We start from the raw sequence: 24,875 nt of genomic DNA, 5'->3' as shown, positions 1-24,875 counted from the left end.
TAAGCCGTCTCTTTTGCAGGCTGAACAATCCCAATTTTCTCAGCCTTTTGTCATAGGAGTGGTGCTCCATCCCTCCAATTAACTCGGTGGCTTCCTCAGGACTTGCTCCAACAGGTCCGTGTCCCTCCCGTGCTGGGGACCCCAGAGGCCGGTGTTCACCCTCCCCTTCGCACACCTCCTTCCGCCCCCAGGCCAGCAGCGGGTGCCCTTCCCGCGGCTTTTGAGGGCAGCAGAGCTCGAAGGGGCAGGCGAAGGGCTCAGGTTCGCGGCCGTGCCCGCCCCATCCCCTCACGCCGGCACCGCCATGTTCCCCGCCCCGGGGCCGGGCCCGCCGCGGGGGGGGGGGCGGAGCTTCCCCGCGAGGAGGGCGGGGCGCCGAGCCCGGGGCACGCGCCCGCGCGCCTGCGCGCCGCCGCCCCCGGAGCCGGAAGCGCGGCGGGCGGGGCGGAGCGGGCAGCGTTGGGCGCCGCCATGAGCTTCCTCATCGACTCCAGCATCATGTTCACCTCGCAGGTACCCACCCCTTCCCCGCCGCTGCGGCGCGGCGCCTCCGGCCGGGAGAAGGGCGAGGGAGCGGGGAGGTGCCGCCGTCACCGGGCTTCCCCTCGCCCTGCGCCCTGTCCGGGCGGGAGGAGCGCGAGGGCGGCGCCTGGGGGCGCGCGTGCGCAGCGCTCCGCGCGAGGGGCGCGCGGACCCTCACGGGGGGCCCAGGAGAACCGAGCTCCGCTTAAGTTTAAATTTAAGTTCCTCCAGTTGGGACAGGCAGAGAAGTTCACCGTGCTGGTCTCTACCGAGTGCTTGGTTTATTTCTGATGTTTCTCAGCAAGGCTGCAGACAAGCTGGACCTTGATGGCAGTGTTGACCCTAGACATTTGGGCCAGATGCAAATGCGTTTTAGTGGATCATAGAGGGATCTGATTTAATCTTTAATCTTCTGAGCTGGTGTGAAAGTTTTGTTCTGTAGTGAGGAGGGATGAGCTGAAGAAAAGGAACCTTTCCCCTCTTAGCAGCAGGTGGTTGTCTTAAGTAGACTTCGATGCACAACCCTAATTCCTGACAATTTTCAGGACAGGCTTTGGCTGTTTCTTAGAAGAACAATGCCCTCCCATTTGATAATGCTCTGATTTTTGCTTACAGCGTGCTTTTTCACTCTTGGTGGCTTGAAGGTTAAGGTTTGGGTTAGGGTTAGAGCACAGCTTTGGTACAGTTCACCCAGAACAAAAACTCACACTTTTTTTGCTTTGAGTTCTGAGCTCTAACTTAGCTAATAGCTTTTCTTTCATTTCTGATGGCAGCTTTGAAGCCTTTCCTCATCTTTAACAGTACCAAGTTAGATGTTTGAGTCACTGCATGTAATTGTCAAATACTCGAGATTTTGCTGAGTTTACATGTCACATTCACCTGCAGTGTCTCAGAGTGTGAACTTCTACCAAAATGTCTTTCTTTGCTTTTGTACAGTCCCTAACACAAGGGGAGTCTAATCTTCTTGTTCAGTTTTTGGTTATTACTGTACCTACTTATCTCTTCATCTTTTACTTCTTTTTGAAGAGTTTGTCTCTACCTTTTCCTTCCTTCCTACAGTTAGATGTGGAATTATTTTATGTAGCTCTCATTTGCTTATCATACTTATTTAGCTTATGAGCCCCAGATAGGAGGCTTGTGGAATATCTTTCCTTTTTGCTAGCAGCCACTTTAAAGTCTGAAGTCCTCCTCAAACAAGATTTGGCAGCTGTTACAAATCCCTCATTTGACCTTGTTCCTATTTCAGTTGTTCTTTCAAGGCAGGCTGTGTTTGATCTTCTTGCCCAGCATTCCAGGTATTTCTTGTCTGTAAATCATGTTAGCGTGTTACCTTTGCTGCTGTGGTTACTCCTGATGTGCAGGGAAGTAATGCACAATAATTCCTTTGTTTTTGTCTTTGAATGTTTCTCATCTCCACGGCAGGGTGGGCAGAAAGCTCTGGCCTTTTCCATGTGCTCTGAGGAGATAAACTGACTTTATTCCGTGATGTCTGACATATACTGAATTTTGTCTTTGCCTTGGCCAAAGCTACTTCTGTAAAAAAATACTGAGTATTTCCTGAATTCTCTTTTTGCTTGGGTTCTTTTAAATCATTACACTCCCTTTCAGTCTCATGAGGAGTAGATGGGACTACCCACAGGAGGCCTCACAACACAGTCCCCTTTAACTCTCTGAAGACAGGTAATTGCAATTTTGGCCACCTTGTTCACCTTGTATTTACTTCATTTGAGTCATCTGTAAAATAGCTGTGATATTAAGTTGATCCCTTCTGGAGTGTGAAGAAACTTTAACAAATTTTGTAATGTGCTTTCATGACCACTGAAATGCAAAGTGTTATTGGCTTTTTCTGCTTCACCTGCCTTGTCCATGTGGCTTCCTGCAGCTCCAGATTGTGGTTTGAGGCATTCAGCACTGCCTTTTCCCCACCTTAGAGATCCCTGTAGCATCTTTCACCCACAATGTGTCAGTGTCTAACCAGTAAAGACTTCTACAAAAAATTCACATGCACTTCTAGTCTACAAGAAACAGCAGATGTTTTTATAACATTTACTCATCCCTAGAAGCTGTGGATGTGGTGGGCATTCAAGTGTTTGCTTTGCCTCCATTTCTGTATTTCCTGTAAAAAAACCCATAGGCTTTAATTCTGTAGATTACAAGAGTGAAACAAGAATCAGGAGTGCAAAGGATTCTGGCAGGCCAGGAACTGAGGAATTCTGAGAATTTTGGAACACCAAACTCTGTTGTCTTGACTAGATCTTCCTTAAGGCCATAGCATTTTGTGTCTGCTACACTTAGATATTTAAAATGTTATTTTTTCCATGGGACCTTGGCAAGTGTTAATCTTTTGTGGATCTTGAGTACTTTGGGTTAGCTCTTTTCCTTCCATTTGTTTAATTTACAGTCAGCAGTGCAGTGGGTTGGTGTTTGGCAAGTTGCAGGATGCAGATGTCGAGTGCTTCATCTCTTCTGCAGGTGCTGTTCTTTGGATTTGGGTGGCTCTTCTTCATGCGAAAGCTCTTCAAGGATTATGAGGTGAGAAGGAACTTTCATTACAATTCTGTATCTTTAAAAGTACTCCCAATTATAGAAATATTTTTAAAACTGCATTTAGCCTTGTTCCTCTCTTTAATCCCTTTTATCTTGTCTGCAGTTCCTTTCTTTTTAATTTCCTCTTGTGCTTCTGTTTGAAAGACTCCTAGATATCTGAGGAAATGGGTTCTGTGGCCACTGAAAGTTTCTATACTGGCTACTGTTAAATAAAAAGAAATATGGAGGAGATGCAGGGGTAATAGGAAACTGAGGGAACTGTTTTGCCTTTTGCCCTGGTAAGCTCAGCTTATATAAAGTGAAATTGTTGAGACAAAATCAAATCCAGTGAGATGTGTCAATTGCAGCTGAATTGGTTGTGAGGATTGGATGGGATAAAAATGCCATTTTCTTATCCATAGTGGAGTATGAGGTTGTAGTCTAGGTTAGAGGTGGTTTAAGTGCAAGCCAAATTCAGACCCCAACAGTTTTTCTGATGTAGATTTTATTTTTAAACCTAAGGTTAATAGCAAAGAGCTCTCTTAGTGTATGACTTTGCCCTCTGTTTTCCAAGAGGCTTTTGGCTTTCTCCTTAAGCAGATAAAGGACTTGGTGCCTTTAAGCAAGAGACTCAGTTGTGGGCCATCATGCCTTGTGATTTGTGTTGTTATCTGAGGATATCAGGATGCCATTCCAGAAATGTAAGTGCCTGATGTCTCTGGATTGTTCTCTGCATTGCAGGTGCGACAGTATGTGGTCCAGGTGATCTTCTCTGTGACTTTTGCCTTCTCTTGTACCATGTTTGAACTCATCATCTTTGAGATTTTGGGAGTGCTGAACAGCAGGTGAGTCTGGGAGCCTGCTGGGGACTGGCCTGCCTTGTGCCCTGCAGCATCTTCAGTCTAACTTCTAAACTAATGGATTGGGAAAATCACGGGAGAAAACTGTCAGCAGCTCAAGGAAGATGTTTGTGCAGCAACATTTATTTATTTGACAGAACATGGGACTAGTAGCCATAAGCTTCCAACTTCCCATGCAATTGCTATTAACAATTGGTCTAGGTCCTTAGGGCAAGGCTTTTGCCTTTGATGTTCTCCATTTGTGAAGCTGAAATAAATTATTTCTTTTATGGAAGTATTGTAACTCTTCAGATCGTACTAACAGCACTTTTCAGATGCTAAAGACTACAGAATCTTTAAGCTCTGGTTTTTCTTTGGTGGTCAGAGGAGTGAATAGTCTGTAACAATGCAGGATTTGTGAATCAAAGGTGAATCCCCCCTTAACAACAGGGTGAGAACTTCTACATAAAGGGGATGTTAAAAACTGTCTTCTTTGGAAGTCAATACGAAAGAGAAGATAGAATAAGAAGAAACCCAACTTAGCCTCTACATGTTACAGTTCTATCTCATCCTACAAGTATAAGAGAGCAGTCAAAGGGGTTGAAAGGCAAGAAGTACAGAACTGATGAAAGGTAATGTTAGTTCTGTATGTTATTAATACATGGGGCTGGTAGCCAGAAAGATTGCTGAGGAGAATGCTTTTATAAGCTTCAGTAAAGGACTAGACTTAAGTACAGATTAAAATGTTTGCTTCTGAATTAGTTAGGAAAAAGTGACAAGGATCCTTGTCATTTCTTCTTCCCTGAGGATAAAAAGGATATGAGTTAATGGTGGGAATGGGGACATGTAGTTTTCTGTTCAAGTAAAGTGAAAGGTCAGTTCAGCCAAGATGATCTCACCTGCATTTGACTACTCTGATTTGGTCAGAGGAATATTCATCATGTTGATCTATATATGTATTTATAAAACCTTGCTTTGCAAAATCTTTCAGAGGAGATAATTCACTCTGAAGTGAAACATGCTGACTTATTAACATGAAATATTTTTAGTCTTTTCAATATGAATTAGCTCTTTTTTTTTTGACTCAGCTGTTCATTAGAAAATTAATTACTGCTTCTACTTAGTTTTGATTTACTGTTCAACTGGGTGAACAATCAGTCACATGAATCATGCTGCAACTGGCACTAGTTACCATAGAAAATACAGTACTTGATAAAATAACCCAGCGTGGTTTTCTGGATAGTTGTTCAGTTTTAAATACACATTCTTGATATCTGTATTTAAAAATAAAACCATATAAAACCCCAAACTGAACAACTCCCTCTCCTCTACCCTAATAAAAAAAAAATCCAGAATATTCTATATGCTAAGCCAATATTATTCATTGCTTGATGTAGTTAAAAAGATTTCACTGACATGCAATTTTCTTTGAAAAATTTGTTGTATTATGGTCTTGTGCTAAATCAGTGTTTTGGTTTTATTTCAGCTCTCGATATTTTCATTGGAAGCTGAACCTCTGTGTCATTTTGCTCATCCTAGTCTTCATGGTGCCCTTCTACATTGGTTACTTTGTTGTGAGCAATATCAGATTATGTGAGTACTCGGTTTGTGGCAGGGGAGCTGCTAATTTGAGAGTAGGAATACAAATGAGAAATAATTTTGGTCACTGTCCTCGTACCTCCCTCCTTGCTCTGGCTTTGTTCTGGCTAAATACCTTCTCTTTGGACTTTCATACTTCATCATAGACCATTCATTGAACAGTCAGGAAATGAATGCTTTATGTGACTCCAGCAAATGCTGCTTTTCTTCACAGGTTTCAACAAAGTTGAGCACTTCAGAGTAATATTACTGGGATTTGTTCCTTTGCTATTTTAAGCTTGCAGCCAAACACTGCAACCCTTGGCAGGGCTCTGTTTTTCTGCTAGGGGGCAAAAGAAATGAGGCAGAGAAGCTCAGTAAATCACTTCTGAAGCAGAAAAGCTCAGTAAATTACTTTTGCTTTTTTTGTTTCTGCTGTCTGGATGAGGCCTCTTCCATAGGCTAATGGACACTTAACCCTTGAGCTGTGATGCACATCACACCTTGATGTGTGATACACATCACTCTTTTGTGTGAAGCTTAGGCATGTAGGTTGGGAATATTAAATGTGTAGTTTTGCCATGAAGATGAAATATTTAAGATTCACGTTCAAGATCACACAAGAAAGAAGCTGTGAAGTGGTCCCATGTGGACAGTGGAGCCTTGTGTGAGGTGAAGGGGTGCACACTGCAAGCTGTAGCTCTGTCAGGTGACACCTGCTTTGGCCACCAGTTCTCAAAGTAGCATTTAGATCAGTGTAGAAATGTTGCAAGCTATAAAAAGCCCTAAAGGAAGAACCTATTTTAAACACTCCCTTTTTCCTCTCCATTAGTGCACAGACAGAAACTACTTTTTGCATGTGTTGTCTGGTTGACATTCATGTATTTCTTCTGGAAGTTGGGGGATCCGTTTCCAATCCTGAGCCCAAAACATGGTGAGTTTCATTTTCTTGCTGATTTCTTCCCTCCTGCAAATAGACTTTGTTATTTCACTTTTATTTTGGAGCTATTATTATCCCAGCTCTGCAGCTGGGACTGTAGAAAGTTGTTCTGGCAACTGAGGGTCTGCTCTGCTTTGAAATCTGCAGTATGAAGGTTATCAGACTGACAAAAATGGGTGGATACATCTGGATTGTTTTCATTAGTTTTCTTTCAAGACCACAGGAAAACCTGAAGGAATTAAGTTCTAACTGATCCTAGACATGGTGTACTTTTGAGGACACAGAAACTTTATCTCCACGAAAAGCTGATCACAATTTTTATTTACTTACTTCTTTCTACTGTGGAGACTAAACCTAGTTTATTTGAGAAGCAGACCAACAACCAATCCTTCATCTGACTTTTTTTCAGTCAGGTTTTTCTTTCTTGTGGCTGAAATCAGATGAGTTTAGCATGAGTGGCTGTCCAGTTGTGTCCAAAACACAGCAGTGTGCCTGAACTCCAGAGCTGCACGGACTGTAGCCAGCATGGGGCCTGGCAGTTGTGCTGGCTTTGGTACAGATTCCTGCTGTGCCAGAGCCCAGAGGTTGTGCAGTTGCACAGGACTGGAGTGTGGGTTGGTGAGTCCTGCTGGATGCCAGAGCTGTTTGTTTACAGAATTAGCTTGGGTGTCTCTGTTGTGGTCATGAGTATTTTCAGTGTGAAGATACTGTGTGCACTTGGGCTAGCTTGGGTCCAACAGAGTGAGGGGTGTGCCTGGCTGTGCTGAACCGTTGAGGCACCTGACTGTGCTGAAGGATTGTAATGCTGTTAGAACCAGACTGTTTGTCACTGGTGTTACCTGTGTAACTTACATTGCCCTTCTGTTTCCCCTGCACTGGAAAATTGTTTGGATATTGTTCCCAACAGGTGAAATTCAGGCTGTTTCACGGAAATTGGTGAATATGTCTGTCTACATGCAAAATGCTCAGCTTAGTCTTTCTGTGCTGTGGGAAGCTGCTTGACTCTGTACTCACATGAGAAGTTGAGGAATACCAACTGCTGTAGGGTCTACTCACCCTTTCATCTGTGATCCTAAAAGTTTCCTAAGAGAAAATGTGTGTCTGTGTTTTGTGATTGTGTCATTTGCCTCCGAAATCCAGCAGCTGATGTATAGCGCAGGTCCCTCTGCCCAGTGTTCCATTGCCAAGAAAAACTTGTATCCATTGTGAGCTGCAGAAGGTGCTTGAGTTGGGAGAATGTAACAATCCAGTGGAAACTTAGCCATGGGGTTTGGGTAATCCTCTTTAGGTCACTAAAAGGTTCTGGGAGGCTATGTAACACCTGCAGATTCCAGAATGCCTCGTAGGGTGTTTTCTGTTTTTAATTGTACTTTACAGGGTGTGTTACCTCCACTTAAGAGTTCTACAATGCCTTATCCTACCAGGTGTAGACATGAGGTTAGAGCAAAGGATTCTGCATGTTTATTCCCTGCTGTATTGTTGGGGTTCTGCTGTCCTGCATGTACAGACAAGGCTGCTGTGGGTTTCATCAGGGAGTGGTCAGGTGGGGATGGGGATGGCAGTGTCCTGCAGCTGAAAAGTGCACCACTGAGCAAAGGCTCCCTTGAACTTATTTCACAAACCTGAGTTTGGGAGCTTGTCGTGGAAGGAAGGTTATGCCTAATGACACACCAATATTCTAATAAAGCTCCTACCATTGTCTGAGTTGATGGAACATTAATTCACTTTATGTGTGAGTTTCATGGGGAAGCATTGCTCCAACCAGTGGCATGTCATGTCATTTTGAAGGCATCTCTGTTTTAAGTGCTGCAGTCTGACAGTGTGTGGGGCAAAAGGCCAGTGTATTGTAGCACATTCTGTAGCTCCTGTAAATCTCTGTGCAGCTGCACATGACTGGGTGTCTCGGTTTCCCTTTGTGAAGTCTTTTTGCCTTGTTTTCATCATTCATTCCACTTCTCTGAAGCATGAAATGTGGTTTGGCGCTCAGCCATCTCAGCTTTGCAATCGTGTAAGCTCTAAATGTGCTGTGTGTGGCAGCTGCTCTATAACCAGCTCCCTAAAAAGTGAGTGGTGTTTAATACACATGGTACTGTGTCCTAAGAAGGCAGGTTGAGGTCTATGGTAAGAAAAAATGCAGCTTCAGTGCTTGGTGATGGTTACAGCACAGGCTTGATGTTCACGTTGAATTACGTGTTTTAGAGTCCACTTGGTGCTCAGGTAGAAGACCTTGTTGGTGGTCACCTCAACGAGTTTGTGTCAACCAGATGAACACTGAACAGCCAGGAGCACCTTAAGCTTCCCAAGCCCACTGTCCTACAAGCACAGCTTGTGTCTGATCTGGAGGGGTTGCTTCTAATGGGATGGGGGTTCAGGTTTTTAGGCCAGTTTGCCAGGACCAGCTGGTTTGGTAATAATTGCTGATAATTGCAAAAGTGCTTTTTTGGATGACAGTCCTTTATAAGTGCCTGGTGGAAGATTTAGGTTCCCATCTCAGCAAATGGCAAACATATTTTATTAGTTTGGAACCAAAATACTGATATTTAGTTCTCTCTGCATATCCATATATCTGTCTTAAGTTTCTTCATCGCTGGAGTTCCCCATCCCTGTTTCTAAGCATGGTAATGTGATTTCTGAGGGAGACTTTCTACCCCTTTCTTCTCCTAGTCCCTGTCTGTTCTTCCTGTTACCTGGGGTCATTGCAGTGGGAAGGCAGTCAGATTAATTAAGCAGCTGTGTTTTATGTTAGGGAGGCATCAAGTGTGGAGCAAAGTGAAGAGAGCAAGGTTGCTGATGCCATGTTTTTCCTTCCCTCAGGAATCCTGTCTATAGAACAGCTCATCAGCCGTGTTGGTGTGATTGGGGTGACACTCATGGCTTTACTGTCAGGATTTGGGGCTGTCAACTGTCCATATACTTACATGTCCTACTTTCTCAGGTAACTGCAGCCTTGTCCAGCTTTTTGAGATTATTTTTTGCTTTTCCTGTGGCATTGTTTCAAGTTTTTTTGTTACTTTTTTTCTGAATCTAGCTGTTGTCATGTCTGCATGCTAGAACCATTTCCACTGCTGCTGCACATTATACAGGCTTTTCTTTGCCTCATAGGCATGTGCACATCTCCTCTGAAATGGGGTAGCAGGCCTAATTGGAGTCTTTATTTTGCAGGAATGTAACAGATGCAGATATTTTGGCTCTGGAGCGACGACTCCTTCAGACTATGGACATGATTGTTAGCAAGAAAAAAAGGTGAGAGGACAACAGTAGCACGAAATTATTTATCTCAAGGATTTGCAATCAGCAATAAGATAGTTCTTGAAATCTGAATTGGGTTGAGCTGTGTGGTGTTTTGTTCTGGCCTGATACATGACTGTTTTCAACACTGAGTAGTGCCCTTTCTGGCTGCAGTGGCACAGATTAGGCTTCCAAGACTATTTGTAACTTTCTGCTGGCAACATAACTAATATGTAGGATGGGCACCTTTCTCTCCTGCTGACTCAGGGAGCCTTAGGCCACTACAGCTGGCTCTTACTCGTGGTTTCAGGACAGAAAGTGGTTTGTACATATGGTGGATCCTGGCCAAAGTTGAAGCAGGGTAATAAGCTGGTGTGGACACAGCTATATTCTTGCAAACAGCAAGGTTTATGTTGGTTAAGTTTTGCAGAATTGCAAAACATTGCTAATGTGGATATACTATAGTACACCAGTGTGCCATCAGAACTCTGCTGGCATTGGTTTAGCTTATTCCATGTCCCCCAAGCTAAAAAAAAACTACTTTCAGAAACAATGTAGTTTCATTTACACTGAAAAGATTTTTGTCTGCATATTTCATATCAATATTACATATTTCATGTCTTGCTAGTAGTGCAGAATAAATCTAGTTACTGGAGTCACTTCAAAGGTTTGACTGTCTGACACAACAGTCTCCCAGACTTTACTTTTGGTGCTTTAATGTTCCAATGCAGCCTGTTAACATGTGCAGAGGAGTTTTTAGATAGCTCACCCTTGCCAAATTTATCACCATGTATGTATCTGCTGATGAGTATTAGCTGATGGAAGTGTAGTTAAAGCATAACCTCCTTCCCCTTTGAAAATGTGAAGCAGTGAACAACTCTGTATTTGTGGTCATGTGTGAGATGGTAAGTAGTGAGAGAATTTAATTACTCACGTTTAATTGATTTAATTGACTGGAAGCACTCTAAAAGACTGCCTTTGGAGTTAAAAGATACTGTGTAGTGCTGTTTCTGACTCTGCTCTTTTGTTTTGTGCAGTGATTTTAGGTCTCTGGTCCAGGGAGAGTGATGTTGGGGTAAAAGTCAGGATGCCAGAGGCTTGTAACTAACTAGCACATTCATGCCTTCCTATGGCCAGGAAATCTGAATATGGCAAATTCCTAACTATTATGAAGAGCCATGTATTAATCATTTGGGAATTATAATGAAACTCATGTATATGTTAAAAAAAAAACCAACAAAAACCCAAAACAATGTGCAAAACTAAGTAGTCTCAGAACTGTGCAAGAAGTAGCGGAAGCTTGAGTTCTGTAGATTCTTGTTCTCTTTTTTGCTTTAACAGGGAGCAGTGGGCTTGCATGATTGGACTATTTGCTCATGTAAAGCCAAATTTAAAAGGTTAGATATGTATCAGTCCAAATGCTAACTAAGTAATTGGCAGAACAAGTGGGAATAGCAGTATTTTCCAGCTCTGGGTAAATGCTGCAGTTGCATAAATTGTCACTGATGTGATGGCCACATTCTCAGTACTACTCATAGTTCAGAACTTATCAGTGAACACAAGAGTTGTAAGGCAATAGAACATAACGCTTTTGTTTTCTTTGCTGATCCTGACATTTCTTCTCATGCCAACCCTTATTCATGCTGGCTTCCTAGTCAGTAGGAGATGGTGAAAGTTGTTTGCCCTGATGGTTTTTGCACAGGAATCACTTTTCTCTCCTTCCTGAGCACCATCAAATAAAGCCTTATGGAAACTCACCTCCCAGGCTGTCAGATTCTTTATGCTCGTTCTTGCAGGTGTGACATAACTAATCCTGAGGTTTGAAATGCCAGCATTCTGATGGCATTGCTTCATTTGTGTCATGTTGGAGTCAGATCAGCTGATGTGACACAAATATCACATAACATCATTACCAGACTACACACACAGAGTGTGTGGGGTTTGTCTGTGGATCCTTTCTGTGAGATCTCCAGAACTGCTGCTGTGTGGATACAGAGATCTAAAAAGAGAAGATTTGCCTTTGTGTATCTATAACCTTGTGTTTCACCTGGACATTGGTGCATTTTTGCTGCAATGCTGTGGATGATTTGGGATGGACCATGTGAATCTGTGTACTGTGAAGAAAGCAAGGATTAAAAATGCATTTCTTACATTTGGCAGCTATCAAGATTCTAAGATCTCTGTTACTTGTAGTCTGTGGCCATATGTGCTTTTATCTGTATGTAGGGTGCCCCAAGGGTGTTTATTTTGCTGATGTGAAAGGAATGATGGAATGATTTTTATTTTTTTTTTAATTACACTGCTTATCAACATCCTTGAAGAGGGCTCAGTGCCAAATGCAGCAATGCTGGCTGCAGCTACAAGAAAGGGACCAAACCCCACAGAATCATGGATCATCCTGAGAATCCTGTGAATAGTTTTCAGCTTAGGAATGGATACCTTGCTCACAAATTTCATTGGGGAGAAATGTGAGGGAACAAGACCAGAAGCCAACACTGCTCATGGGGATTATGCTGTGGTTCACATGGAAGTGTGAGGGACGATACGCAGCAGCTGCTGGGGTGTTGGAATTCACTTCAGGAGTCACGTTCAGATCGCCTGAGGCATCCAGTGGTTCAGTCCAAGAATGGATTTGTGTGTTTGTGCTTCATAGCAGCTTGTCATGCAGCCCAGCAGTGAGTGACAGCATATCAGAGAGTGCTCTGCACACCATCCAGAACTCATAGCTCCATGGAAAAGGCAGATGTGCCGAGATAAAGAAGAGGTGTTCAAGGGGAGGGAGGAGCATGAGAAGTCTTCTAATTCCTGAGCTTGAGATAACACAGTCATGTGTTTGAGGAAAGGATAGCAACTAATCATATGATTGAGAAATCCATTTGAATTCTGACTTTTTAACGGGGTTTAAATCCCTTTAGGGTTGAAACAGGATCCTGAATGGAAGACTTGGCAAATATCTCATTGAATCTCACTTGATTCGATCTGGGCTCTACTCCAGACCTAATCAGGATAATTTTATGTAGCGGAATTGGTGTTTAGGGGAAGAAAAAAGGGTCATCTCTTTTTGGTGAATTTAGTTTAACAGCATCTTCTAAGAAACTGGTGTATTTTTTTTTCTTGTTTTGATTTTTCATAAAAATATTATATTCCTAAGGACTTGTGTTTTCTATTCTTTCAGGATAGCAGTGGCTCACAGGACAATGTTCCAGAGAGGTGAAGTGCATAACAGACCCACTGGCTTCTGGGGAATGATAAAAAGTGTTACAACATCTGTTCCTGGCAGTGAAAGTATCCTTCATCTGCATGCTGGCACCTGTCTTGGGAGGTGGATCCAGCTCTCTTTGTTTTGAGAGGTAGATTGTTAGTTGGGACAGTCACAAAGCGTTTGTGTTTCAACACATTTCAAGCCTAATGTCTCCTGGGAAGTTTGTTCTGTGGCACTGTCTGACCTTTTTCCCAGTTTTACTTGGACACGGTTTTACTGTGACACAGGCAGAAGTTTTATGTTTCTGTCCTGCTTTATAAATGCTCTGTTGCATCACCATGGGTGAGGTGTACAGCAGATCAGGGGACACTTGATGTGCACACTTACCACAGATTCATAGAATGGTTTGGGTTAGAAGGGACCTTAAGATCATCCAGTTCCCTGTAGAAGGAATCTCTTGGGAATAACAAGGGTCTGTACTTCTCTGACAGAGTTGCTTACCAGCAACTGATTTCTGGCAGACCACTTGAAGTGTGCATTTTGCATATTGGAGGCTGAGGACTCTTCTTCCTCTCCTTTCACACTAGCTGCTAAAATCAGAATTTGGCTATTTGACAGACTATTCATAGTAATCACTAATCTCTTGCAGCAGTTACTCAGCAGTTTTGTTTATGAAGATGATCTGAGATGACATATTGTGAGATGCACTTCAGTGGCAAGGGACACTAGTCAAAGTGGACCAGCAGTTTTTGAGAGCTCTGGTTCTATTCTGTGATGTGTTTCCCAGGCAAAGAAATAAAGAGTTTGTTGCACAACTGCCTAAATACTGTGTCCTGCCTACCTCCTTAAACTGGAGTAGTGTGCATCAGGTTCATCCTTGAGATTTCTTTGTTGCTGTTTTAATGAGGAGCATGAAGACTGAATGACAAAGCTGCTCTGCATCTAAGAGGAGACCAAACCATTAGGTATGGCCCTTGAGCTGAAGGTAGGGAATGTTTTCTTAATTAAGAATTCATGAGATGTGTTCTAGCCTTGACTATGTTGGTTTGCCAGATCTGTCCCTTATCCAGCAAGAAGTGGATGCCCTGGAAGAATTGAGTCGGCAGCTTTTCCTGGAAACTGCTGACTTGCATGCAACAAAGGTACACAGCAAATAACTGCCCAGATGGGTGTTGGGAGGTCAGAGTAGTTTGAAAGTACATGTGTTATGAGAAATTGAAACCTGTTCAATAGGTAAATGGTGAGATGTTGTAATGCAGTGGAGTGAGGATCTGTTCCTTTAACTTCGGGGCTAGATGACAGTTCAGATCCATCCTTGAATCTGCCCCATGGCCCTGTAACTATTTACAAGCTTATGAATTAACACTTAGGAGTTCAGAAACATTTGAATTAAAAGATGTAGAAAGATAGGACTGTGTTTGCTACTGTTTGTGCTCCATTACAATTTTGTTTTGTGGGTGATTCTGAAAATTATATATTTTTTTATGTTCTACTCCCTCTCCCTTATTTTGTATTTCCAGGAGAGAATAGAGTATTCCAAAACTTTTCAGGGGAAATACTTTAACTTTTTGGGTTATTTTTTCTCCATCTACTGTGTCTGGAAAATCTTCATGGTATGTAAATGTTTTATTTCATTTTTTGTGGATGTATGCAAATATACCCTGCATAGATTATGCTACACATGCAGTTCATTAAGTAATGCTGTAATTTCTTTAAAGTCCAGAAATTCTGAAAGAAACTGGCCCTTGGTTGAAATAAAGCTCTGGATTGGCTTTTTCTATACAGCATTACCAGTAATTCTTGCATGGATGTGTTTGTGCTGCCTTCAGCAATCTGACCACCCCCTGCCCTTTTCTTGGTGGTACAATATGGTTCATGCATGAGCCTCACCTGTGAGAGTGAGAAATGCTTTTGCCTTTTTGCTTGAATGTAAATCCATCTCTCTTGCAGGCAACCATCAATATTGTATTTGACCGTGTGGGGAAGACTGATCCAGTCACAAGAGGAATTGAGATCACTGTAAATTATCTGGGAATCCAGTTTGATGTGAGCCTTTATTAATTCTTGCAGCCATTTCAACAATTCATATCTTATCTAAATAAAATCATCCTGCTGCTAGAGAGAAAGTGATAGACCCCAAGAATGTGGCTTTGGCTTTTGACTTATTGAGGAGAAAAGGAAAATGCACCATGCATGTTGCTTTCACACTGATTTTATGCTGAGATGGGGATGTGGTCTTGCCAGAGAGGCAGTGATTTGTTGTTTTTTCTTTTTGTTTTGGAGAAATAGAAGCAGTTTGGGCAATCTGATTAGATTAATACATTCAGCTCCAGAGTAATTTTGATACTTTATGCAAATAGTTGTTCTGTCATTTACACAGTCTATGAAAACGGGGTTCTTTGTGATTGGTATAAACTAAATCTCCTTCTCTTGTGTTTGGAGTAAACAGTTGCTAATACATTTGTGAAAATGTCTGTTATATAAACCTCGTATACAATAGATATCTGTACAATTAGGAGAGACAAAGACCCTGAAGAATTGGCAGCTTTACAATGTGGTGTAAATTAAGTTAGCATTAAAGTTTTAACTGTGTTCTTTTTGTTGATACAGGTCAAATTCTGGTCTCAGCACATTTCCTTTATTCTTGTTGGAATAATCATTGTTACCTCTATTAGAGGGTTGTTAATCACACTTACAAAGGTAAGAACCAGGACTGTTAAGTGGTTTTACACAGAGAAATTAATTATCAGATCTTTACCTTTTGATGGAACAAGTACTGTATAAACTTTCAATATGTATTTATGTTTAAATATCTGAATATAAATTCTTGCAGAGAGAGGAAGGTAAGAAGAATACCTTTTGCATGATATTTCCCCACTCTCTGTCAGGAAGGGATCTAGATGTTAAATAAGATGGTAAATGTAAGCAAGGGTTCAAAATGCTGCTGTAGCCAAGGCTTATTTAGTAAGGGTGATGAGATGGTGATTAAAAGCATTTGCATTATTTAATTTAAGCTGCTGTAAGGACTGAAAGGCATTAACTCAACAGATATGTGACTCATTGACTTGACCTGGCCTTTGGTACCTATGCTTAAACTTCTTTGTATTGTTTTGTGATTTTTAACACAAGGTGCAGCTGGCTGGGGAAGACTGATGCAGACTAGGGTTTATGAAAGTAGCTTACAGGTAGCCCTCTAGAATGTATGGTTTTGATGTATGGTCTAGAATGTATGGTTTTTATTTTGAAATGCAAAGGTATTGAATGGTATCTTATTTTCACACTGTCCTAAGGGACATCAGACTTACCTAACTCCTTATTCCCAATGTTTTTGTTTTTTTTTTTTCCCTAGTTCTTCTATGCCATTTCCAGCAGCAAGTCCTCCAATGTTATTGTTCTGCTGTTAGCCCAGATAATGGTGAGTATGGAGAACCCTGGGCACGCCCACGTGCATTTCTGCATGCATACCTTGTGTGTGTTTGAACACATAACAGTATCTTTGTGTGCTGCCCTGTTAGCCACAGAGCCTGAGGTGAGGCAGTAACTGCTGTCCCTGTTTTAACTTCCAGGGAATGTACTTTGTGTCATCAGTGCTCCTGATCCGCATGAGCATGCCTCCGGAATACCGCACCATTATTACAGAGGTCCTGGGAGAGCTCCAGTTCAACTTCTATCACCGTTGGTTTGATGTGATATTCCTAGTCAGTGCCCTGTCCAGTATCCTCTTCCTCTATTTAGCACACAAACAAGCCCCAGAAAAGCATATGGCCCTCTGAGGCAGAACTGCAGCCATGCACTGCTCTCTGTCCTGTCAGCTGCACTGCTGCAGCTCCTGTGGATTGCAGAACTTGGAGAGACAGGACTGCTCTGTGTGTTTGGCAGTGTAACTGCAAAACTTGGAGAGACAGGACTGCTCTGTGTGTTCTGGCTCCTTGAACCTCCACACGTGTCATCATCAAGCTCTGTGGCTCGTTTTGTTCAGTGCCACAGCTGGAAGGGATGGGGGTGTGTGTGTTAAACTTGAGACAGTTAATTGCCAAGCAATAAAAGCAATCCTGGACACACCACTATCCAGGGGCATCAGAGCTTGTGTGGTAGGCTGGCTGAGGGAACACTTCCTACTGTTGGAACATCATCTTCACAGAAGGCACCAAGAAATGTGATTTTTCTTTTGAAAAGCAACTTATAATTGGGATTTGGAGGACAGCAATTCTGGAATTGAATGTTTAGGTCTGTGGAATTAAATAAGCTTATGTAATATGCAAGTATCACAGTTGTTTTTTGTCAGTCCCAAAGATTTGGCTGGATTTGAGCCAGAAGTTGGTTGGGATTTGCTGTCCAGCAGGAGTGGAGTGGAGAGAGCTCCATTTCTGTATGTAGTGTGTGCTAGTGTGTATCACTAGTAACTGCTATCCTTAGGAACTGGAGACTTGCTTTCTCTTACTGAATGTCAACTTTCTTTTCTCTCTCTGCGTAAGTGGAACTGAGGTTTTGGGTTCCTCTTTGGTAGAATTCAGTGTTGAGTTGAAGACCACTGCCATGCCTTGTTTACATTGTATGTTAGGAATTTTATTCTTGTGACTTAAACTTTTAGGTTCCCATGGCCACTCTCTGAGGCTTTGTTTTATAATTGTTCTGGAACATAAATTGTAGCTGGTGAGACTAAGGCTTGGAGGGGGGAAAATAACCACTCTAAACAATTTATTTCTGTGTTGTCTTTGGTGTACAGCAAGGAAGCAAAGTGCACAGCAGCAGTATTACAGAACCATTTATGTCACATTCAGGACAGCATGGTGGTGACTTGGGGTTAGACTGAATTATATACACTGTTCTAATCCACAGCTGTATGCAGAGCAGACAAAATAGCGATTAAACATCTTGAGTTGTGAATTACAAAGTTAGCTTAATGTTTGAAGGAAGCTTCTGCAATGTTAGCAGGAAAAAGGATCATAATGCACAGAGTACCTGGGTTTATGCCATTTCAGAGCAGTTGTACTGCTGTAAGCAGAGATGCCACCGAGATTGAGGTGATGGGCTTGGATTAGGGGGAGAGCTGCCTTTCCTGGGAGATGGGCAGAAATCAATTGCTCTTTATTAAGAGCTTATCCATAACAGCCTGAGATGCTTACGAATCTATAAAACATTTCCAGCTTCTGCTGCAGGACACTTAATTATAAAGTTGCAGTTCTTTAAGCCTTTTCAGAAGTGAGTGATGGAATGCCTATTTCACAAGGCAGAAATTGTGCCAGTGGAGCTGGGTGCTAAATGGATGCAAGTTACACTGAAGTGTTTATTGCAGCTGGAGTCTGCAGTCCTTTATGGTTCTGGTACTCTTTGGAACAGCCAAGTTCTGAGAGGTGGAATAGCAAAGAAGAACTGAAGAAAAGATTTGGCAGGTTTCTTTTTTGTTGTTCTTGGTATAGTTTTGTCTCTTCACAACTTTGTGTCATCACTGTTGTCACTGTCAGCTCTTGTGGAGGCAGCTGATTGGGAGGAGGAGGATGAGTCTGCCTGCAGAGGAGTTACAAAGATGTGATTATTTTCAGTTTCTAAACATGTTTGATAGTCTGCACTGTTGCAGACTCCTGTTTTCATCTGCACTAATCACACACTTGTTGAGATGGCAGAATGAACCAACAAATACCATTTTTGTTGTTGAAGGGTTTTTTGGTTAAGTACATTTTGAGAGAAATTTGTTCAATAGAGGGTTTCTATTGTTGAATCCCCATATCTGCTCAATTTGAACTCAAAAGTAGTGCTAACTTCTGCAAAATACAGCTTGGGGACTAAGACATTCTTGAAAAAACTTGCAGACAAGGCTAATGAAAAATAAATGAGAAACACTATTGGTCTTACCTTGTCTGTCTCTTTTGCATGATCAGAAAATAAGCATTTTAATATTTAAGGCTGACCACAGAGGGTTAAAAGTGTTTCAAGAAGTAACAACTTCTTGCTTTTCTGACTTTAGTCATGGTTTGGATTCTTTCTAGTGGCATGAAGTGAGTAAAATAATTTCAAATCAGCACATTGCATAGAAAATGTCATCATAGCCTATCACTTGCTATTCCTTCTCCAGTGATCCACTTTGAAATATTTCATGTGGTTTTCACAAATGTTGTTTATGTTTTTTGTGTATTTAAGCACTTTCCCCTCCACTTCCACAATTGTATTGCCTGTTTCCCATCATTGGGATTACTGTATTTGGATTATCTTGTTCCATAAAATCTCTTGTATGTGTGTTCTTCGTGTGATTTAATACTGCATTAAAGATACTCACCTGTATTACGTGTGGGGAAGAGAAGAGATGTTGTGATAATTAACAGCTTTCCTTTTAATAACTTGCAAAAATTCAGGCTCAAGTTAACAATCCTAGCTCTGGAAAACTTACTACCTGAAAAAAAAAATTGTTTTTTCTATCCCCTGGGTGATCCCTCAGCATCTGCCTAATGCAGGATTACTCACCCTTTCCCTTGGCTCAGGTGAGTTCCTCTCTGGCTCTGGTGGATGATTTTCTGTGTGAGCAGGAGGCTCAGGAGTGTCTGTATCTGCCATGGAGGCTGTGATGGGAATGTTTTGGCCTTGGAAGTACCTGTAAGCATCTTTGCTGCACACCAGCAGTGTCAGTCTGTCCCCAGTGCTTTGGATCCTCGACACCACTTTGTCATAGGAGTCGTTGGTCACATTCACTCCGTTCACTTCCACCAAGAAGTCGTCGTTTTCCACACCTGCTCTGCCAGCTGGTCCCTGGCTTTGTACCTGCAGAGGGGAGTTCAAAGCAGGGTCTTGGCATAAAGCTTGGAAAGATGCATGAACAGCTGGGGGTTAGCTGTGTTACTGCTTTCCCTAGAGGATGGTGAAATAAGCGTGGGGAAGGGGAGGTTTGTGGGGCAGGAAGGAATTGGGATGGGCAGTGGGTCCAGACATAACATGGAGCCCATCAGTTTGAGATTTTAAGATGTTTCTTGATCTTGATAGACTTACTTACATTATAGGAATGTGGCATGGTAGAACCATGAAGACAGAAAAAGAGTTTTCTAACTATTTGGAGGTCTCTGTCCAATAACTTCGACGTTTAGTACAATTCACAGATCCCTTAGTAATGAGTGGAACCCTTTATCTCAAGAAAGCTGAAGTTACAGATGTAATTTGGGACAGGAGGAGTTTGGCTTTCACCAGCTGTGGAATTCAGAGAAGGTGGGTAGAAGTAGGGCAAAGGCACCTCTTGTATAATTAAGCTGTTCTACAGTAAAAACCAAATCTATCTAAAATAATTTTAGTGGGCCAGACTTATGAATAAAAGCAAAAATTATGCAAAAGCTGACTACTCTCTAGAGTAGTTAGAGTCCTTCTAACAGAAGGAGGAATGCTTTCTGGTGCTCATTTTTTATCTTGGGTCAACAATGTTAGTCTGACTTAAACAATTCTAGCTCTGATCTGAGAACTTTGGAAAAGAGACTTTTGTGGCTTTTCTTGCATTTTTTTTGCAGGATGGAGGGGAGGAAGCTGCCCAACAGACTACTTGAGCTTCTCCTTGCTCCTCATTCTTCATTAATACCTCAGTGATGAACAATCCAGGTTGGCTCTTGATCATGTTTAAATTGAAGCCAAATCCATTAGGTCCTTTCACCATCTTGCAGATCCTTGGCTTGTGGTTCACTTTCTGCTCAGTGTGCAACTCCACTCTTTCCTCCATTTTAGCTGGGGTTGAATCCTGTGCTTTGTAGTAGTATGAGAAAGGGGAAATTTGAGCCTGAAAGCAGTGAAAAAAATTACATTAAAACAAAAATTTCTGTTGTCAAATCTGTTTCAGGCTCTCATGCTCAACATATTTTGTTTGAAACTTTGTTAATGAGTCAGACTTTAGCTGCAGTGAAGAATTCTTCCCTCTTCTGAGTGGCAATCTGGTGTTGATCTATGTGAGAAGGGAACAATCATTTATGATTGTTATTCATAAATGGTTACACAGTCATGTAGCTCTGAATTTGATGTCTTAACAGTAGACCTTAACCTTCTTGTGATGTATTTGAATTGTGATGTATTTGTGCTGTATCAGAATTGTTCCAATAGTGTCTATAAAAATCAGGAAGAGTGCGAAGATTTGGGTGTTAAGTGACTTCCTGTACCAGTGTAAGTGGAGTTGCTGGAATACAGGTGTCTCTTAGACATTTCCTGTGAGTTGGAAAAGTTTCAGAGCAGATTGGCTGTTTCATTGTGATAAATTATCAATTCCTAGCAGTAGTTTGCATTTTCTTACCAGCTTGTACATGCTGTCAGTTTCCTTATCCACCACCAACAGGGAGGTTCTTTCCTCAGACTGCTTAATTTTTCCCACTACACTTTCATGATCCAGCCCATCCACTCGCTCGCCATTGACAGCCACTAAGATGTCATTGTCCTTTAGACCTGCTATGGCTGCTGGGCTTCCAGAATTAACATCTTTGATTACGTGGTCTGAGATAAGAAGGGGAGAAAGATTGCTGTGAAGGCAGAGCTTGGTGAGTTTTAAAAACATTAAAAAGCATGGCAAATGTAAATGGTCAGAATTGCTCTTCAGGTTGAAGCTGTTTTCCCTGAGGATTTCTCCTAGATGGCCAACAAGAAGCCAAAGAAAATGAGGGCTGCAAACATCATATAGGAAGAAATGGCACAGCAAATGTCATGGTCTGTGTGTTAACTTGGATCTTACCACCAGTATTTTGTTCCATCCGTAGATAAAATCCATACCCGCTTTTTCCTTTCTGGATCTCAATAAGTCGTGGTTTGAGGGGAAGCAACCTTAGGCTGGCGCTCTCTTTGCTCAGTGCCATCCTCTGGCTTGTGAAATAGCGGTCTGTTTCTTCATTTGAAAGTAGAAACATAACATGATTTTCAGACTTCTTTACCTGTGACAGCACATGTACAGTCTCAGATGTCACCCCTTCAACAGCACATGGGAATTGGGGATATTTGGTAACTGGTGCACTGATACATAGCGGAGTCTGGGTGCTGTTAGTCCAGGCCATGCTACTATAAATTGATCTTTCTTTTCCTGTCAGATACCTGGACCATGACAAAATCAAGGGCATGTAATGAATGAGGAAATTTTCCATGCTTCATACTGTGTTCCTGACCTGTAGGAAATTACCTGTGGAGGGCCATGGGGCTATAGAATCCAGGGAGCCTGAGTAGATGGTGTTTGGCTATTCTAGGTGTGGAACTCTGCAATACAGACTTACCTATACCACTGTTTTAGATTACAGTGACAGGAGTTTCGAGTTTCTGTCACTCATGATCCTCTTCTGTCTCCCTGTATTACTGATTCTGAGGTGAGGTTTTTTTTTTTCCTGTCCAACCTCTCCAAGTCTTTCTCTTAGTCCTTTCTACTCTAATGGGTGCTCTTTTTGCTCATCTTAACCAGTGTCACTCTGCTGGTGGTGTTGCAGTAGCTCAAAGAAACACAGGTGTTGCACGATTCCATAGTTAGCCGTGTGCACTGAATGCTGCTGGAATGCTGGAGTCTCATGGCTCTCTGAAACCTCTTCAGCTCCAGCTGCGTTTTAGCAGTGCCAACAGTGGAAAGCTGGAAGCCTCATTAGCAATGTTCTTTGCAGCCAATTAGTGAAATTACTTGCGCAGTAAATCTCATGAGTTTCAGACTTCTTCACAGGAGAAAGGGGATTACTGTCTAAAATCATGAAATCTTCCCTGCTTCATGCTGACTGTCATCAGAGGCTTCCCTCTTCCTGCCCTGGAAACCCCATTTGATCACTTGCCCTTCTGCCATTAGCAGCATTTCCAGGACTTCTAGGAAATGAATTGATTTAATAGGGTTCCTGGCAGCATTATACTTGTGTTATTTAAAGTTCTTTGGCCTGTCTTGATGGCAGTGTTCATTGAGAGGCAGTTCAAGAGGTTGCTTGATAACAGAACCAACGCACAGGGCTACACTGCTGTGCTGGTGGTGCATGAACAGCAGCTCCCAAGATTTACTGTGAAGTGCTTAAATCAGCCAGCCTGGCCTCCTCAGTAACCCTGGTAGGTTGCTGTAAAAGTAGACCAGAACAGAAGATAAATCAATACCTTTTCTACCACTTCCTCGTGGGTGTCATTTTCCACATTTTTTCCATTGATTTCAATCAGGCGATCGTTATTTTGGACACCAGCCTTTGCAGCTGCTCCTTGTGATGAAAGCTCTACTATGAACAACCCCTTCTGTCCTAAAATAAATGAAAACTCATTACACAGGGCAAGTCACTGCAATAAGCCTGAATATAGTGGTTAAGGAAACTCAGCACTGATGTCCTCAGAGAGTCTTGGCCTCTGCTTGCACACAGATTGTGGGAGCACCACAAACCTTCCACACAAACACTCCTCTGTCTCTTACTCTGGCCTGGAAAAATCCCTTCAGTGGTGGAGGGGGATATTCAATCACTATCTGCAGCTCAAAATGGTTTTTATTTCCCTACCAGGGGTGCAAAAGGGCTGATTAACATAGCTGAAAGGGATTTGATTCCTGCTCCCTCCCACCCTCCTCTCCCCCCATTATTTTGAAGAGAGAAGCTGCTTTTACTGTTGTTTTATACATTTCATAATTTCCTGTGTTTGGAAGCCTTCTATGTTTGGTCTCTCAATTATATTTCATTCCAAAATACCCTTTAGAGGGCTCTTTAGAGGTGGTGCTTTCCAGAAGACCTCCCTCTTCCGTTGACTGGCCTTGGAAAAAAGGCATATATGGAAAAGGTTCAAAATCCTTTTCTTTCTAGATGAATTAACTTACAAATAAGGGAAAGCATTTCTTACAGCTGTCTAGAACCACATGTGCTGATTCCTGAGGTGATTTTGAGGAATGGAACAGGACTTAACATAGCACATTGAGTGCGTATCTAGTGTTTGGTTTTGTTAAGTGGGCTTAAATAACAAGCAGAAAATAGCTTATTTTTCTCTCTCTTTTTTTTCCATCTGTTTTCCAAGCCATGAGAAGCATGGTCCTCAGAAAACCTTGTGCTGCATATGCTGTACAGAAGTGTATTGGATATGGATCTGAACTCATCATGCTACTTCTCTCTTTCTGTTAGCAAGAGCATTTGGTGTCTCCCCACTAGCCCCCAAGTGTTAACTGTGGTTGCCTCTGTCCCTGCAGCCAAATATATACATATTTGTTATATCTCCAGTTTCTTCTCTTCAGGCTCTCACCTTCTGTGCTTTTCAGGGAGAAGCCATAGCCTGTCTCCTCCTTCACCAGGTAGCAGAGCCGGGGCTGTGGAGCTGCAGTGGCCGTGGATGGTGGGCACTGCTGCTCCTGCTGTTGTCCTGTGGGTGCCTTTTGACCCAGCTCTTCCAAGTTCACTCCCTCCTTTTGTGCCTTCTCATAGGATGCGTCATCCAGAACAAGGAGCACGACGGAATTCCCGCTGTTTCTGACCATCTCCACCACCTGTAATGGATAAGGGGAAAAGGAAGAAGGTACTGGAGTGATAGAGCTAAAAGCTTTACCCAGGAAAAGCTGCACTGTCCACTGCTTTTGTTGTCTCACCCCCTGCTCATGCACTAGGGAAGCATCCCAAAGACATTCCATGCCCGTGGTGGATAATGAATGATGCAGGGGGATACTCAGAGCAGTTGACTCTGCTCCTGGGTTTCCTAGACATAAAAACTGGAAGAAAAAGCTTCACCCAGCAGCTGTGGGCCTGGGGCACGGTGTGGATCCCAGACTGAACAGATTTGTACCCGTGCATGTTCCTCCTTGTCCACGAAGATGCCGTTAACCCTGAGCACTCTGTCTCCATCCTGAAGGCCAGCCCTCTCGGCTGGGCTGCTGCGTTCCACGTTCCGGATGATGTGCCCTGCGGTGTCCTGCTCAATCCGCAGGAAGAAGCCGTACTTCTTTTGGGGCTTCTTGGTCACTGTGCACTCTCGGGGCTGCAGAGCAGAAGTCATCTCTACCAGACAGGATGGAGAAAACACCTGTGAGTAAGAACAGGAAGCTTACCTAGGGTATATTCCCCCAAACTGCATGTCAAGAGGGTTTGCTTCAGAATTCTTGGGATTTTTTTTTTTTTTTTTT

General features: G+C 42.5%; 2 protein-coding genes across 4 annotated transcripts; one reads left to right on the top strand and one right to left on the bottom strand.

Annotated features, from left to right (window-relative positions):
- The first annotated feature begins 440 nt into the window (after positions 1–440).
- GPR89B (G protein-coupled receptor 89B) lies at positions 441–19,114 on the top strand. 3 transcript variants are annotated; one of them, XM_053935187.1, is made up of 15 exons: positions 741–1,013; positions 2,131–2,202; positions 2,995–3,054; positions 3,790–3,893; positions 5,374–5,480; positions 6,298–6,399; positions 9,220–9,340; positions 9,568–9,648; positions 12,809–12,918; positions 13,889–13,977; positions 14,356–14,448; positions 14,786–14,881; positions 15,446–15,535; positions 16,185–16,250; positions 16,402–19,114. In XM_053935187.1, exons 3-15 carry the CDS (start codon positions 3,028–3,030, stop codon positions 16,606–16,608), a joined length of 1,293 nt encoding a protein of 430 aa, XP_053791162.1. In that variant the 5' UTR covers positions 741–1,013; positions 2,131–2,202; positions 2,995–3,027; the 3' UTR covers positions 16,609–19,114. The 3 variants fall into 3 exon arrangements, with proteins under 3 accessions (XP_053791161.1, XP_053791162.1, XP_053791164.1); XM_053935186.1 differs by lacking the exons at positions 741–1,013; positions 2,131–2,202 and adding an exon at positions 441–513; XM_053935189.1 differs by lacking the exon at positions 2,131–2,202.
- On the bottom strand, positions 18,266–24,748 carry PDZK1 (PDZ domain containing 1). Its single transcript, XM_053935185.1, has 8 exons — positions 24,539–24,748; positions 24,005–24,245; positions 22,892–23,028; positions 21,519–21,714; positions 21,087–21,283; positions 20,388–20,582; positions 19,295–19,588; positions 18,266–18,343 (listed from the first exon to the last, which is right to left on the bottom strand). Exons 1-8 carry the CDS (start codon positions 24,746–24,748, stop codon positions 18,266–18,268), a joined length of 1,548 nt encoding a protein of 515 aa, XP_053791160.1.
- Between the last annotated feature and the right edge of the window lie 127 nt (positions 24,749–24,875).

This window comes from Vidua chalybeata, chromosome 2, assembly GCF_026979565.1.
Source record: "Vidua chalybeata isolate OUT-0048 chromosome 2, bVidCha1 merged haplotype, whole genome shotgun sequence".
In the NCBI taxonomy this organism is placed as follows: domain Eukaryota; kingdom Metazoa; phylum Chordata; class Aves; order Passeriformes; family Viduidae; genus Vidua; species Vidua chalybeata.
This window is presented reverse-complemented; position numbering and strand designations above follow the sequence as displayed.